General features: G+C 33.9%; 2 protein-coding genes across 8 annotated transcripts in view; both read right to left on the bottom strand.

Moving 5' to 3' along the window:
- The window catches only part of LOC123678738 (carbohydrate-responsive element-binding protein), a 31,801-nt gene extending 22,084 nt beyond the window's left edge, over positions 1-9,717 (bottom strand). For 6 of the 7 annotated variants that reach the window (XR_006747283.1, XR_006747284.1, XR_006747285.1 and 3 more), the window contains exons 1-2: positions 9,008-9,665; positions 1,254-1,360 (exon numbers count right to left, since the gene is read on the bottom strand). Coding sequence is in view for 3 of the 7 variants with exons in the window: in XM_045615898.1 (XP_045471854.1) it covers positions 1,254-1,360; positions 9,008-9,288 (388 nt within the window). In the remaining 4 variants the exon portion in view is untranslated. Of the gene's footprint in view, positions 1-1,253; positions 1,361-9,007 lie in introns of all 7 variants that reach the window. The other variant, XM_045615897.1, reaches the window with a different exon arrangement.
- Positions 9,718-11,518: 1,801 nt separating this feature from the next.
- On the bottom strand, positions 11,519-17,209 carry LOC123678739 (another transcription unit protein-like). The gene is made up of 7 exons (XM_045615900.1): positions 16,742-17,209; positions 16,059-16,500; positions 15,682-15,864; positions 15,243-15,424; positions 14,810-15,161; positions 13,855-14,191; positions 11,519-11,913 (listed from the first exon to the last, which is right to left on the bottom strand). The coding sequence occupies exons 1-7, from the start codon at positions 17,094-17,096 to the stop codon at positions 11,587-11,589; spliced, it is 2,178 nt and encodes a 725-aa protein (XP_045471856.1). The 5' UTR covers positions 17,097-17,209; the 3' UTR covers positions 11,519-11,586.
- Between the last annotated feature and the right edge of the window lie 49 nt (positions 17,210-17,258).

Genomic DNA, 17,258 nt, shown 5'->3' with positions numbered 1-17,258 from the left:
TGTATCATTCCCCAGATTTTGTAAAAAGCCGTGTTTATTACTTGAACCTCAAGTTCGAACTTACGGCATTAATCTCGTTTCTTCTGTCTATCAATTAATAGAAAAATCGTTCCTCAAATAATCTTATTTATCAAAATTAGCCAATTTCTCCAACGACAACGTACTAATTTGAATGACAATTTGTTTGTTTGGATTCCGAACATTGACAGGAGTTTATTTATAATTTTAATTCAATTGTATCTATCAATTTCAATATTATGTAATTTCCAGTAATTTTAATATTAATAAAACGATTTGTCCGTAGTGAATCACAAAACCTTGTTAATCATTCCTGGATAGTGAGTCAAGTGATCATTCAAACTTTCATTAGTAACTTCATAAATATCCAATTACTCACTGAATAGAAAACTATTCACTGAATAATCAGTGAATACTCAACTATTCACTGATTATTCATGAATAGAAAGGTAGTCATTGATTATTCAACTAATCAGTGAATATTCATGATTATTCGAATAATTATTCAATGATTATTCGAATATTCAAATCATTCATTCATGATTCCCAGCCCTAGTCCCCAATGGAACACAATTCCTCTCCTATTAGCCAAAGCTGACCGTTTCTGGGCGATTGCTTCCTTCAGATGGTACCATTGTTGATAGTACAGTTCGAGTTAACAGTTGTGCCGAAGGGGAGCAGCTCATAGCAGATAATTCCCTGCCGATCCCACCAAACCCCCCTGGCCATGAATCCTAGCTAGGTTTGCGGCTCACCGTGTTTCTATCTTGACCGTTTTCGCTTGACGTTGTCGTAAGTGATTCACATCTCACCAACCGCTTCAAAAATAAGTCGATTTTATTGCGATTCAGTTGCGATTCGCTATTAGGTTTTATTGAGTTAACTCGTGTGTACCCATACAGCTTCTTCTTGAGACCAGCCTTATACATATGGTTTTTTCTGTAATCTTTAGCTCTTGGACAATCGAAACAGAGCTTAGATGATGATCGGACTCGACATGCCTATGATTTTATCGACAATTGTACTTCCAATTATCGGAACGGAATCGACGAAACCAAATTGCGCTTAATATCTGTTACAGTATTAGGACATTCAGGACCATAAACACCATTTACATTTTCAGCCGCCTGCTTTGCATTTTCGCCTTTACCGAAGAAAAACTGAGTTTCTAAATTCGATTTTCTTCGCCTAAACGTGAATCGTGTGAGGATGAAAAGAAATGTTTTAATACTTACATTGAAGATGCCAGCATCTCCATATTACGTTATTTAATCTAATTTTCTCCTTCCACCGCAGTCTTATACCTCTAAACCTATTCCACTTAGGTGATGTCAATTTTTGTCTGAAAATGAAATCAATAATTAGAAAACGGTAAAACAAGAAATTTTCTAATGACAAATATACCAAGCTATAGTGTTCATATTTGGAATAAACTATCATATCAAAATTGCCAGGAATTGGTTAATGAAAAACAGAACGGGTATTATCCTTCCTAATTTAACGCATCGCCTCCAAAGTAGACCTTCTTTGAAATACATAATGCAAGGAATAATCTAATATTCAAAAAATTCGAAAAATGTTCTTTATCGACTAAAAATAAAAATTCGAGGGGTGAATTTTGGGGATAATTTATCTTCTATGAACACAGATTTATTGTTATGGATTAGAATTTATGAATTTGACCGTAGGTACGTAATACATAAATTCAGAAAATTCTAAATAGCTCATTATTGAATTAAAGACAATAAACATGTTAGAATACCAATATTATTTCTCTTCGCAGAGTCCTCAATCTTATAAATATAGGGGTTATTTGAAAAATAAAAGTTATGGGCGAATTCCTATTACAATTTTTAACACAATATTTGAAACACCCTGTGACGAGTTTTCCAAAATTCAGGTGCAGCACAATATTCCCACAATTTTAACTTCGAATCTGCTTAAAATATTGAGAATAAGAATAACGAACATAATAGTGACTACGCATATTGCCCCCTTTTTTTCGGTTTTTTAAAGATATTTTGAAAATTATTTCAACGAAAGCAACGAGTCGAATAGATAGATATTCTGAATACTCGATCATATCAGAAACGGAAAAATTTTTTTTTTCTATGATTAAAAAGTAAAACACTTTATTTCCGCTTATATTTATTGATTTAACAACAATTGTTTCGTCAAATTACATTGTCCTCTGATCCTATTTTCGAATGCTCTATCTGTTTGGCCAACATATACACATGGGCATGTACCACAGGTTAACTTATATACTCCTGATTTCTTGTTCTTACTTACTGATTCTTTATTATTTTTTATTGATTTGCCTATAGTTTATGGTTTTTTATGAATATAAAACCATAAACTCTAGGCAAATCAATAAAAAATAATAAAGAATCAGTAAGTAAGAACAAGATTTTTTATGAATATAAAACCATAAACTCTAGGCAAATCAATAAAAAATAATAAAGAAAATAAATAAATAAAATATTATTTTTTATTGATTTGCCTATAGTTTATGGTTTTTTATGAATATAAAACCATAAACTCTAGGCAAATCAATAAAAAATAATGAAGAAACAGTAAGTACAAGAAATCAGGAGTATATAAGTTAACGTCAGAAATCAATAAATAAAAGCGGAAATAAAGTGTTTTACTTTTTGATCATATTAATTTCCGTCAAGTAGATACCGAAACAATCAAGAATTTTTTTTTCTTCTTTGTATAACTGAAAGAGCATTTCAGCTCGGTAAAGAATGTCAAACAATATCATATTCCGAAATTTCATTTTTCAAATAGACTCCGTTCTCCAGATACGACTAATAGGAACTCGGAAGTATTTTGAGACACCCTATATATTTTCAATTTCATGATTATGTTTTGTTATGTTTTCGAGAAAGGAATTCTTTTAATTTCCTTGATTTATACTATAAAAATTTATGGATGTAGAATGTAGACTCGAACTAGAAGAATCAATAGAATAGAATTTTATTGAACCAATCTAATATTTACATAGTAACTTAAAAACAACTCAAATGTGAAATATCGCACCTAACTCCTAGTGAAGTTGTATTGTGCCTGAAATGTGAAATTCTTTAACATGAATAACCTAATGTGTACATAAATTGAAGATCACAAGTATTATCATAGTATCAATGCGGTATGGCAATCGATTTTTCTACAATATTTCATGCAAAAACTCTTTTACTTCCCGAAAAAAAAACTAAAAAGAAAACTGAAAATTCCAGGAAGATTATTTTTTTCCTAAAAAGTTTTCAAAAGCTTATAATTGAAAAAATTAAACAATTTTTGAAGTTTGAATATTAAAAATTACGTTAACAATACAAGCCAGATTCTTTTTTTTTTGTTATTCTATGTAAAAATCTCGAAACACATTTGAGATGAACTGAAAAATTTGAGCATTGTAAAAAAGCTAAATGAAAAATTACGCTCAAACTTTGCTTGAGTGTACAAGGGTTGTTCAATAAATTTTGCGGTTCGATAAGAGAGAGTGTTGCTACTAATCTTTTTTTTTGTTATGTTGGTACATATGTACTTCATAAGAAGTGTGTGAAGTTTCATTTCTGTCCGTTTATTTAGTATCGACATGTCACAGTGTTTTTTACAATGGAAAAATGAAATAGCGTGAAGTGATTGAATTGTTATTTTTGGGAGGTTTGAAATAAATGAAAATTATGAAAGAATGTTGAAAGTATATAAGGACTTTTCATTTGTACAGTAGAAAAGTAGAAATATGGGTTGCTGAATTTAAACGTGGTCGTACAAGCCTTGAAGATGAACCACGTCAAAACAGCAACAACACCAGAAATTAAAAAAAAAAATACAGGATATCGTATTCGAAAATCGTCGAGATTTAGTAGAAGCATTTTGAAAATGGCTAAAATCCATTATTTAAAGTTCGACTTGTAAGAGCATCAACTGTATTCAGCAGATTTTACCCCTAGCGACTTCCACCTTTTTCCAAACCTAAAAAAGTCATGCGTGGAAAGCGTTTTTCTTCAAATGATGAGGTCATAATAGCTGTAGAAGCGTATTTTGCAATACTTCCAAATTCTCATTTCAAGGATGGAATTCATAAATTGGAATCTCGTTGGATAAAGTATATTTCAAATCATAAAATCGTGTTTTCCAACAAATGCTATGAAAAGTAGCGTATTCTGCATAGTTTACTCAATTGCAAAACTATGTATTGCGCATACTGAGGAAATAGTTATTTATAATACAAGTGCAGAAGGCATTGATATTCTTCCACGAGTTCAAAATGAATGAACGAGTGGTAGAATGAGCCTTCTGTACGAGTATCATACATTACATTATTTTCTCTAATTCATTGCATTTTCATTGAAATTAATGAAATATTTCCATAAATATATTTTAGTAATTTTTGCATTGAAAAATGTTGGTTGGCAGAACTGATTTCTTTAAGGCAAATTGATGAATTGACAGATAAAGCCGTGGCGGAAAGTTCGCAGTACCAACATAGAATAGTTATTTATAATACAAGTGCAGAAGGCATTGATATTCTTCCACGAGTTCAAAATTCAAAAACGAGCCACGAAGTGGCGAGTTTTGGAATGAACGAGTGGTAGAATGAGCCTTCTGTACGAGTATTATACATTATTTTCTCTAATTCATTGCATTTTCATTGAAATTAATGAAATATTTCCATAAATATAATTTCGTGATTTTTGCATTGAAAAATGTTGGTTGGCAGAACTGATTTCTTTAAGGCAGATTGATGAATTGACAGATAAAGCCGTTGCGGAAAGTTCGGAGTGCCAACATAGAATAATAAAATATAACCATAAAAACAGTGCGTTTCTGATATATTCTCGCACGATTTTGTTCTACAAGATGTGGAAGAATGAACGGAATAACCACAGAATTAGAGAAATATTATTCCCCACGGCACTTTGCCCACACCTCCCTTGGTAGACCAATGAAATTGGGTTTTTGAGTCGTTTCTATGGAAACGCAATAAATTAGCACATACTGTCAGCGAAGGCCATTTTGATTTGAATCAAGTCCATTACTTGAATTATTGAAATTTGTGCAGTTGTAGGAAAAGTATAGTGTGCAACATGTGGAGAAAGTCCTTTCCTCGCTCGTGTGTTTGCGGCACTCGCCTTTCAGGCTCGTGCCACAAACTTCCACACTCGCGAGAAAAGTTGGACTTTCCCCACTTGTTGCACAATATACTATTTTCTTATCGAACAGCAAAACTTATCGAACAACGGCAGTTGTGCCAACTTGGCACATTTAATAAAATGTAAACTGGAGCTTTCAGTGAGTTTAAATTTCTTTCTGAGATAATTTCAAAGTGTCGTCATCAAAAATTTTAAACATTTTCATAGAAATCCCTCAGATTATTATATCATACCTGGAAGTAATATCTAGATTCTAGAATTTACCAGTTCAAGTTTTTTGAGTGGAAAATTGTTGTTTTCATCATTTTAACGAACATTTCAGTTATTAATCGCCTATGTTCTATAAACATTGAATAATCGATATGATATGTAATAGGGTCAATTGACCTTTACGCCAGAGCCGGTAACACAAAACCAGAAACTTATATATGGGCTAATGAACTCTGGATTGCGTCTCAGTACATTGTTGGAAATTGAGTATTTTTGAAATTCTAATGTGCGTCGCTATACTCGTATTAATTTATTGTAAAACTTGACTCATTTTATGTTTGATCACTATTGAATTGGAGCGGACTAAATTTGTCTAAATTGTCGTGGATTTTTTTGCAGTTAGGTTGCTGATGAATCATGGTGCTTCAAGTATCTGCAGATGGGACTTTGCGGCGTATCCCCAAGCCGGGAATGACCAAAAGAATGGAGAAGAAGCTTGTTTGCAATGATGCCGCTGTTCTCTTTTTCTTCGTCACAACTCACAGCTGATGTGACGTGTTGTTTCCAAGTGAACTTTCTGTCAAATATAACTTCCAGATTCTTGACCTCATTTTTCCATTCGATCCTCCAACCGAACATTAAGACGTGTCCGTGGAGATATTTCGGCAGAACTCGTTCTTCTCAGGATTCACTTCGATTACCCATCGAAGTCTTAAGATGGCTTCTTGCATGTACTTCGGTGACATTTTGGGACCACACGGGCTGGCAAGAATAGCTGCATCGTCAGCATAACGTGCCATTGAGGTGTTCTCCGTTTTCGACATGACGGATAAATGAATTGTAAACAATAGCGGTGACAGCAGGGATCCTTGTGGGACTCCCGCTGAGAATGCCCTGTCTGAAGACATTGAATCCGTCAAATTTGGCTCTAAACTTGCGAGAATCCAGGTGAAAGGCTACAAGTTGAACCATGAAGATTGGGAACTGGTCGCAAGCTTTTGTGCAATACTTTACCGAACGCTTTGGCCACGTCCAAGAATACAGCTACTGTGACTTGTTTATAGATTAGTCTATCCGTGATTTGTTCCACTAGTCTGATCACTTTATCACAGTGGAGTTTTGGCTTTGAAAACCGAACTGGTTCAACTATATGATCTTCTTTTCACCAGTTATGGCCTCATCTTTTCAGAATGACCTCTTCCGTTTATCTTCCCTTAGCATGAGAGAAGCTAATCGAGCAGTAGTTCTGCGGGAATTTTGCGTCTTTGCCGGCGTTGTAGAATGAAACTACGTGGGCTTTCTTCCATTCCTTAGGGAAGTGCCTTAGTCATAGCATAGCATTCAATAAGTCTTTCCGAGGGAGGTTTCGCAACGTCAAGTTAGTGATGCCGTCCGTTCCTGGTGCCATTTTCACTTTGCTTGACATCATGGTGTTCTGGATTTCGTGAACGTTTGCAAAGTCGATAAATCTGCCCTAATATTGCGGTTGATGTCCTCGATATTATTCCCGCTTCCTTCCCATAAAATCTATAGTACCTACAAATTTTACCCCGTGTCTAGGACATTGACAAACACTAATCTGCGTTTGCACTTGGTGGATTGAAGAAACATATGCACTTTTTCATTGGCTTCGCCATATTTTCTTTTGACAACTTCTGAACAATGGTTTTTTTGTCTGTCGATCTGTGTGTTTATCGGTCTTAGATCTATTAGAACTAACAGGAATTAGTCTATCTCGTCACTTTTGGCTGGTTTCGTTTGGTTGTGATCTATTGCTGGTAAGCAGACGCTATAAACGATTGCTGTCTCATATCCTGTTGATGTTATTGTAATACTTGTATATTTCGATATCTCCTATATTCATCCATGGGTAACAGCTCTTGATGCTTGAGAAAATTTCTATATTTGAGAACAAGATGTTGTGTCTGCTTATTGAAGCATGTTCAGCCGGTAAGAACTAATCTATTTGATATTTTACTATAAGGAGTAATGTCTATGGTTTGATTCAACAGGCAACACTGTTCGTGTTCTTGAATTAGGGATGATATGCTTCATTTTACCGTCTGGATGTAAACTTTTCCAAGGTCACAAGGTATCATAATATAAACGCCATCCTTAAAAAGAGGGCGAATTTCATTCTTAGCCCTTCTTATTACTTAAGATTTCAGGTTATGTATGTTTTTGGTGGTGATACATTGATTCTATGTTTTGTTTTCCGATTTTATCAATCACTCAGGATATGAAAGTCAAGTACATAAGCTTTGTCCTTGGAAATTATTTTTGAAACTATGTCCTTTGCATTTGATTTCTTGCCTTTATTGCTCGTACTTAATTTCTTTCAAGGTATAACCTTTCAAGTGATATAATTTCTGGCTTGATTAACCTCGTTTTTTTCTTTGTAGATGCTCTTGTGCCTATGTGGATAGGTAAAACCTGGGTCCTAGTTTTCCTTCTAGGTTTTCTTTGTTTCTAAAAAGTCCAGAAATTACAAAGCTATGTCTATAGTGTATTGAATGTCCCGTAATTCAATTATGTTGAACAATTTAGACGAGAAAGCTTTTGGAGTTATCAAGGGAAGTAAATTTTGAAATATTCATATCTTTTAAATTGACTACATAGACTCAAGTAATGAACAAATGTAATAAACACAATATTTTCCACTGTTTTAATTTCCTACTCCAATCATTTCGAAATTATAAATTTTTTATCATTATTATTCAATACATGTAATCACTGTGATTACAGTTTTAACTATACCAGCTGGCATTTGATACGAAAAACCTAAATTTGCATCTAAGATCTTTTTTTTTTCATTTGGTAAGCTGCTATTATTGATGAGTTGTGATATTATTCTACAAGATAGAAGAAAATACATTTCCACTAGAACTATGGATAAAACAAAATTGCAATTTCCTCGATTCCCAAAATTGATGGCACATTAGGATTACATATATTGAAAATTTTGGTATTTAGTTCTGTTCTATCATTTAAAATATTAATTCACAGAAATATCATTCCCTTGAAACCATTCCTTTGTTCCGATAACTAAAGAATAACAAAATGTGGAGAGAGTGAAGTGCTTAAACTAATACCATGAACTAAACTACAAAGTACTTAAGATGTATTAATGAATGACAATATCAGAATAAGTTGTAGCATAGAAATGCCTATGGTCCAGAATAACTCATCAATGGAAACAATAGAAGCAACAAAAAAAAAGGTCTCAAGTATCCTTTCGCATAAATCAGTAAAAAAGTTAAAATTAACCAACTATAGCAAGAATCTTGATTTTGCAAGAAAAGTAGCTGAAAAATGACATTCGATATCACCAAAATCAACACTAACCCTTTAGTATACACGGGTCACCTCTCTTAGCACCCTGAATAATGAAATACTCAAAATTTATGTTGAAACTAATTCAATAAGAATTTTTTGCTTATTATTCCTGACATGGAGTGCTGTAATTTCTTTTCATTGAAAAGCAATTCCAAGATAGGATATTGTTCCAAATATTTTGACATTCATTATCATTTCATTCTTTCATTGTTACCTACATTTTCAGCTCGAGCTTTGTCACTTTGTTATTTAAAAGACAGATTATATAAAAGGAGGCTCACCTGTATGCTAGTGTCATACATTGAAATAGTTTTGATAAACTGGTATCTATTTCCAAATGTTGTTGTGTTGTGTTTTTCAAAACATCTTTCACTCCAGTAGAAAATTGCTTTACAGGGACTATAGTAGTTGTGTTTGAATTTTCTTCTGGCACTGGCACAGCTACCTCATCTTCATCATCTTGCTCTTCAGCTTCGAAGTGCGACACCATAAAATGTCCAGAATGAATTGTTTCTCGTTCTGGTTTATTAACTTTTAGTGATTTGATATTTGTACCGAACATTTTTCAAATCTCATTTGAAAACGTTGAAAATAATTATAAATAACACAAAAGCACGTTTCCTTCAAAAACTACACGAGCTGCTGTTATCACAAATCTGTAAGATCAAGGACTGATTAGAGGGTCACTTGTTAACACAAATTATTCTACACATTTCCATAAATGACCTGAACACATTTCTTTAAATCGTAGAACTTGATGTCACTGATTATGACAATAAAGTAAATGTCTAATTCAAACAGATTTATTTCTTCGTCGATTTAGTGAATTAGAAATTCAAAAAAGCAGATAAAAATAATAAGCACTATATACCATGTTTACAGTGGAAACTTTCATGAAGTAAACGAATTAAGACAGTTGAATTGAAAATAACAAATTACGTAGTGGAATATCAGCTGTCAAGTGTCAGTGTCATCATCACAGAGCATTATTGAAAAATAAATTTCATAGATCTGGAATTGTAACGCCCGTTACACACTACGCGATTTTTGTCGCGACGGCCAAGCAAAAAATCGCGGTGACCTTCATGTCAGAAATGCGACTGTTTCATCGAGTAGATAAAAATCACGTACAATATGTGTTCTAGCTTTCACACAGTAAAAGTAAAATCAAAAATCGCTGAAGACGACAGTCTGATTCTCAATGTTGAGGTTCCATTCACCACCTCAAACGTTGAGGATAGTGGGCCGCAAAAAAGCAAACATTATAGTAAAATCATAGAAATCAGGCAGCGATTTCACGTGTGGGAACACGTCCCGTAGGACTAGTTGTCTGAAGGGTATATCGTCGTTCTTTGAATCGCCTCAGTTGACCACAGTGCTGCCAACCCTACCTAAATTTAGGTAGATCTACCTAAATTCGAACTATTCTACCTATCTACCTTTTTTGAGCTCGATCTACCTTAATTCAGCTCCGCGTGAACTTAACGGTTTTAGATCAACGACAAACCGTTTTACCAGTAACGTGACTATGAAAAAAATTTATTCCTTATTAACGCTTTCACATCTTAATTTTTACGCACGCCATTGGATACAAAGATCTCCGGATATCAGCGGCGGAGTTTCAGAAACATACAGATGCAAAGAAAGGGCCGAAATGGGCAATAAACTAATAAATAACGATGGCTGCGCCTCAATACGCACTTGCTTGATAGAAAAATAGCGATAGAAAATATGGTTGCATGTACGTAGGAAAAATAGATAGGTTCGTATTGCTCGCAGATTAATTGAATCGATCCTTATGCTTAAAAAAAAAACAGAATAAAATAAGATCGTCGAAAGGAATAAGATGAGACCCTCTGAATGCATGGAAGCCTGCTGTCGGGAAGCAATGAAAGACCCTTTTGGGTGTTAAAATAATAAAAGTTTTTGGACAACAAGCGTTTTCTTGCAAATTATCCACATCTGTTGAAATGAAATATTTGAAAGACTATTTATTCTTTCGTGTTCAAGTAGTGAAGAACTTTCTTTAAAGCAGGCTGTTTTAGTAGAATTGCTGAATCGGGATATTGCGAATTTGACGAAACAGAAAAGGTGTCGTTTTGTATAGGTAAGTTTTTTGCTGAATTTATGGAAAATATGAGTGCCAGTGATAGTGGAGGCGAAGAAACAAGTCGTGGTCCATTACCGAAGAAAAGCAACCAGACCTATAAGAGTGATTGCGAAAAATTATCATTATTTTATATATATTTAAATTTTAAATTATTACATAAATATATTTCTTTGTTTTTCAAATTTTTTTTATTATGTAAATTCTTATATTTTTTATTAATTCATCAATATTTATCATTAATAAAGTATAATTCTATGGACTCAGTTCTTTCAAAACTCCTAAAAAAAAAGGAAAAAATAATCTACCTAAATTTGGCAACATCTACCTAAATTTCGAACCTCTATCTACCTCTATTTGAGCTCAGTGGGTTGGCAGCACTGGTTGACCAGTTAGTCTACTCTAAGTTTTTCTAGCTTCTTCTATCTACACACATTACCATTGTTAGAGTAAAATTTATTTGACTTAAATCAAACTATGTAACTGAGTAATATGCTCAGTCATCTCAAGAATCGTGGACTTAGAAGAGTTTATAAAGTATAAAATTCCTACTTGATGAATCTTCAAATTAAATTCTTCAGTATAAAATCGACTGGTTTCAAGAATTTTAAAATATGAGAAACTCTAAAAGACTCATCCATTATGGAACACTTCTTTAAATCATAATATACAAAAATAACTCAACTTTTTAAAAAGGTATTTATTCAATTCCATTAGAACATAATTTTTTCGAAATTAAAACTACAATTTATGTCAATTTGAATCTTCATCAGATTCCTCAATATTCATTACTTTACTTTGCTTTTTTGACTTCACCTCAATATCAGACCCATCTTCATCTGAAGAATAAATAGTAGCAGCTGCAGCTTTATTATTGGCTGCTCCCTGCTTATATTTATTTTTAATGGCATTAAGGGAAATAGCTCCATCATCATCACTTCCTTCTTCTTCGTGCCTAGATGCATTGAGAGAGCGCGAGGTTTCTTTCCTTCTTGGTTTAGAAGGTCTTGCAGTCTGTCTAAGTTTTTCTTCTTCTTTCTTCAATCTTGTATATCGATCTTGATCAGGATCAATACCAACCTTAAAAAGAATTAAAAATAATAATTTCACATAAACACCAATAGAAGTAAGGAGGATAAATAGAAATTTATTGAGAACTTGAACCTACCAAAAAGTATCACTAAAAGTATATATTTCAAATTCATACAATTTATAATGATGTGTGAAGTAGAGGAACAGATGAATATACTAACAAGTGATGGATGTTATGAGAACGTCATAACGAAGGATAGAGAAGATGTCACTTTGAATAAATTACTGAAGTAGTTTCATTTTGGTGAAGTACTGACAAAGAAAGTGCAACACCCAGAAGGAACTGTTTGAATTCAATTTTTTTTTTGGTAAAACATAGATAGATTTGCAGAAAAAAACGAAGGGTTTACAATTTTTTTTAATAAATTTGTTAATAATGTGTTTGTCCAAATCTATACATTCCCCAACACATCTCGGCATTGATGTAATAAGATTTCTATTTCTTCTTGAGGGATACTATCCCAAGCTACCTGTACTTAATGTCTCAGAAGGAACTGTTTAAATTTTAATTTATTTTTGGTAAAACATAGATAGATTTGCAGAAAAAAAAACGAAGGGTTTACAATTTTTTTTGATAAATTTGTTAATAATGTGTTTGTTCAAATCTATACACCCCCCAACACGTCTCGGCATTGATGCAATAAGATGATCTATTTCTTCTTGAGGGATACTATCCCAAGCTACCTGTACTAAATGTCTCAGAGCCGCCAAAGTCCGTGGGGGCTGGGGTAAATTTCGAAGCTTTATTTCCATGATGTCCCAAACATGCTCTATGTGCGAAAAATCGGGGATCTGGGCGGCCATTGCAAAAGATTTACATGGGTCGCTTCGAAAAAGTTCAAACTAACTCTCGCAAAGTGAGTTCGGGCATTATCTTGCTGAAATATTGGATTCTTGAGCCGTTTAAGGTGAGGGAGAACATATGGCTCTACTATTTCTTAAAGGTAACGCACCGCTGTCATGTTACCTCGAATAAAGTCTAAAGGTGACCTACTAGCATGTGCAATAGCACCCCATACCATAACGCCTACTGTCCGGTGTACATGACGCTCAAAATCAAACTGAGGTTCACGTCTTTCTCCCCGACGTCATCTAACCCTTCTTCGGCCTTCACGTGCACCCAAGCAGAATCGAGATTAATCAGAAAAGACGACCTGATATCATTCCACATTCCGATGTTGACGTTCTCTGCACCACTGTAATCGTTGACGGCAATGCTCAACTGTCAGAGGTAACACAAGATGGGGTCGATAATGCTGCAGTCCAAAAGACCTTATCCGGCGGTAGACCGTTCGGACAGTTACAGGATGGCCTTGTACTCTTAACCACTCATCAGTTAAAGATCGAGTTGTCGCAAATCGGTCTCTAATAGCCATAAGTTTTAGACATCGATCTTGAACTTCATTTGTGCCCCTTCGACGTCCGGTGCCTACTCTTCTTCAATTTTGGGCATTATCAAACCATACTTAACAACATCTCATAACAGTAATTGGATTTCTATTCGTAAGGTTAGCGATTTCTCGAAATAACAACCCTGCCTCCCGTAGACCAATAATTCGACCTCTTTCAAATTCACTTAGCTGGCGACAAATTCCGCGTTCACGTGATCCAGGCATTTTAACAACAACTAAATATCAACTTTGGATCTCCGCGAACAGCTGGTTCATTTTGAAATTTAAAAAACTTGCAAAAAACAATCACAATACGTAACAAAAATTGTTTACATGAAAAAACCTTCACGATTTTTTTCTCCAAATTCAATCCTTTACTCCTCCTTATACTATCTATGTTGAATTTCATTAAATTATTTTAAATTCGAACAGCTCCTTCTGTGTGTTACAGTTCCTTTGTCAGTGAGTATATTAGAGTAAACTCACATATACATATACTGAAAAAGATTGAGAGAATGGAAAGCTTTAAAATTTTTACCTGAGATAATATTTTGATCCCTGAAGTCTTCTGTGACCTATCAGCCAGTGACAAAGTCATCTTTCTATGTGTGAAACTCTCGGTTGAATGAGGTCTAAAACTAAGCTTTGTCCTGAATACGGCTTGTCCTTGTAAACCGGTACCTTGTCGGATGAATAAATGATTATGATCATTCTGTAGAGGTTGCTTATAGACATCGAAAATTTCTGAACCTAAATGCAAGCTATATGATCCATCTGACCATTTTATAAATCTTGCATTCGATTCTTTTTTGAAATTTCCATCTTTATCCATAACATCTCGCCATCTTATTGTATTTTCTACCTTAAGTTTCAATCTGAAAGCAAAATTTTAGTGTCCAGATTTTGAAATTCATCTAAGCATATTTTGTAAAACACTAATTTCACAAAGAAATTTTCATCGACCCTACATTACACTATGCCAGTCTATTTTGATGACTATTCTCATGTCTTTAGACAGATATCTTGCACAATTGCACTATTCATTTTGGATGCTTGTTTCAGGTCTACTTACAGTGCTGAAAATTTCAAAGTAATTTTTGAGGTTATGTTTATGTTTTGTTCATGAATATGGAATTAAATTTCAAAAGACATTACTTATAACTGCTAGAGACACTTTCCTTCCTAATTGTCACGTCAAACAGAAGAAAATTGTGTTGGTCAACCTGATATTTTACATTTCGGTGAAAAATGTTTAATTGAATTTCACATACGACTTAAGCGTCAAATATAGACCCAAAGACAAGCGCATTTCAAGCATAGACTGTTAGGTACAAAATGACACAAAAAATGCCATAAAAGTAGGAGCAAAGGCTGTAGGTAATCATACAATCAGTCCTATTGAAGTTGAATATTGGAAGTATTGATCAACACATAATTTTATTTTTGTCCTTTCATAATATGTATTATTCCTGCTGATAGAAACTTTTTTTTACCTTGCTCTTCCTTCTTCATCAAGAGTTTCTTCTTCATCAATTTCATCCTCATAGGTTTCAGGATCATATGGTCTCGTCTCAACTGATAAAAAGTTTGGCAATTTTACGAAATGTATATCTCTTCCTAGATCACAGCTAATTTTTGGAATTTCCACATCAATCCTTGTTTCAGGAACAGGTTCTGGTTCGTTTTCTTTCTCTTCATCTTCTTTTTGGGCTTCTTGGTCTGATACCTCTTCATTATCAGATCTTTGCTGTGGTGCATCCTCTTTATCTGAAGTATCCTTTTCTTTTTCTTCTTCACTACTAATGTCGTCAGCATCATCACCGAAAATTGCAGCTGCACTGACACCTATGAAAAATTATATATTGATTTTAAAATCATTTTTTTTTAATGTATATTATTTTGCAGTATTTGAATAATTCAATTCACCTTTATCTTTTTCTTCTTCTGCCTCACTGTCTGAATCAATTACCCTTTTCTTCTTTAGCGGTGGTTCCTGATTTTCATCCTCTTCTTCGTCCTCCAATTTTCTTTTCTCTACAATCGCTTCTTCATCTATTTGCAAATTATTCGGAGAGTTAGACCTGCTTCTACCAGATTTAGAAGAAGATCTGAAAATTATGAAAAATATAAAAATCTCTGAAATAGTTTAAAAGTTTGATTGAATTTCAAATTCAATGATAGAGGTGAATGTGGCAACAAACATTTCATCATCAGCTTTCAAGAAGAAATACATATTTTCACGAACAGGACTTATTAACTAATTTCTTCAACTGAAAACGAAGACATAACTTGTTGCGACAGATGGTAGACACCCTTTATGAATATGTTAATATAGAACTTATAATAAATATATAAAAAATCTTACCTTGACCGAGATCTATTTGATTTTTTACTTTTTTGTGAGCCAGCTGATCCAGACCTTGAAGAAGCATTACTTTTGGATCTTGACCTCGATTTATTTGATTTTCCTGATCCTGAAGAGCCTGACCTTTTTGATGCAGATGAACCAGACCTTGACCTGCTACCTTTTGATTCAACAGATTGTGACCTATAGAATCATGAAAATAATTGAAGAATATTTTGCCTACAATATAATGATACAAAAATCGAAATTATCTTTAAATCCTAAAATTAAAAAAGGCAGCTTCCTACCAAATATAAAGATCTTCAAATTAGCCTGGTGATTTTGAGGTTAAAAGATTTTTTCTCAACCAAATGCAAATGACTGGCAGAAATGCTCACCTCGACTTATGAACAGATTTGTTTGATTCGCGAGAACCAGACCTTGACCGTTGGCCAGATTTATTTGAAGCTTTAGATCCAGGCCTAGATCCCTGTTCAGATTTATTTGAAGCTGGAGAATTAGACCTCGATCTTTCGGCTGATTTGTTCGATGCAACTGAACCGGATCTAGATCGCTGATTAGATTTATTTGATTCTTGTGAAGCTGATCTCACAGATGCTGCTGACCCAGACCTGTTAGAGTGTGCCGATCCTGATCTATTTGAACGAACTGATCCAGACCTATTTGAATGAACAGAACCTGATCTATTTGAGTGTGGTGATCCTGATTTATTAGAATGAGCTGATCCAGATCTATTGGAATGAGCTGATCCAGATCTATTGGAGTGGGGAGATCCAGATTTATTTGACTGAACAGAAGCAGGTCTAGATGTTTGACTTCCTATGAAAATAAAAATATTCAGTTCTTCATTACATACTTCACATATTACATTATTAATATATAAATAAATAAATAAATAACAATTATGGTTCATTTATTTTGAAGTATTCCCCCTTCATTTTAGTGGAGAAATTGTAGACGACATTAACTCCCCAAGATAAAATTTACTTTAAGAATACATACATAAAAAAGCTGTAAGACGAAACATTATATAATTTTTTTTTTTTTTTGTGATACTCACCGGATACATGTGAACCTGAGCTATGACTTCTCTGAGAAACTGAACCGGCACTATTAGATCTTTGAGATCCGCTTCTATTGGACTGAATACTTCTTGATCTTGATTTTCTAGATCTGGCCGGGCTTTGTGATACTTGCGAATTGGGACTCTGGGGAGAATGAGATCTTTGTGAACCACTACCACCCGATCTATTAGACTCCACAGATGGAGACCTAGATCGATCACTATGCGACTTGTCATATTCTGGGGATTCTAAATTATGACCCGGTGTTGGAGCTGGCCCATGATTAGATATTGGACTACCACTTCTGCTTCTACTACTTCTGTCCGAGCCACTCTCGGAAGCTGAAGACATATTGAATTGTTTTTTCTTAAATTCTTAACTAAAATATCAATTCATAACAACAAAATCTTCTTGAATTTTTGAGTTTATTTACATCTACGAATTTGTAGGTTATTTTGTTATCAATTTTATTCTATGGTTTTATTGTCCAGATGTCAAGGAACATCTGATACT

Source organism: Harmonia axyridis, chromosome 4 (assembly GCF_914767665.1).
Source record: "Harmonia axyridis chromosome 4, icHarAxyr1.1, whole genome shotgun sequence".
NCBI classification, from domain to species: domain Eukaryota; kingdom Metazoa; phylum Arthropoda; class Insecta; order Coleoptera; family Coccinellidae; genus Harmonia; species Harmonia axyridis.
The sequence above is the reverse complement of the archived record's forward strand: the minus strand, read 5'-3'. Positions and strand labels throughout refer to the sequence as shown.

Excerpts from the sequence above, each read along its gene's own strand:
- LOC123678739 (XM_045615900.1), bottom strand. The coding sequence starts at position 17,096 with ATGTCTTCAGCTTCCGAGAGTGGCTCGGACAGAAGTAGTAGAAGCAGA. Across the intron at positions 16,501-16,741 it reads CTCAGGTTCACATGTATCCG|GAAGTCAAACATCTAGACCT; the intron begins GTGAGTATCACA and ends TTATTTTCATAG. Across the intron at positions 11,914-13,854 it reads GGATCAAAATATTATCTCAG|GTTGGTATTGATCCTGATCA; the intron begins GTAAAAATTTTA and ends ATTCTTTTTAAG.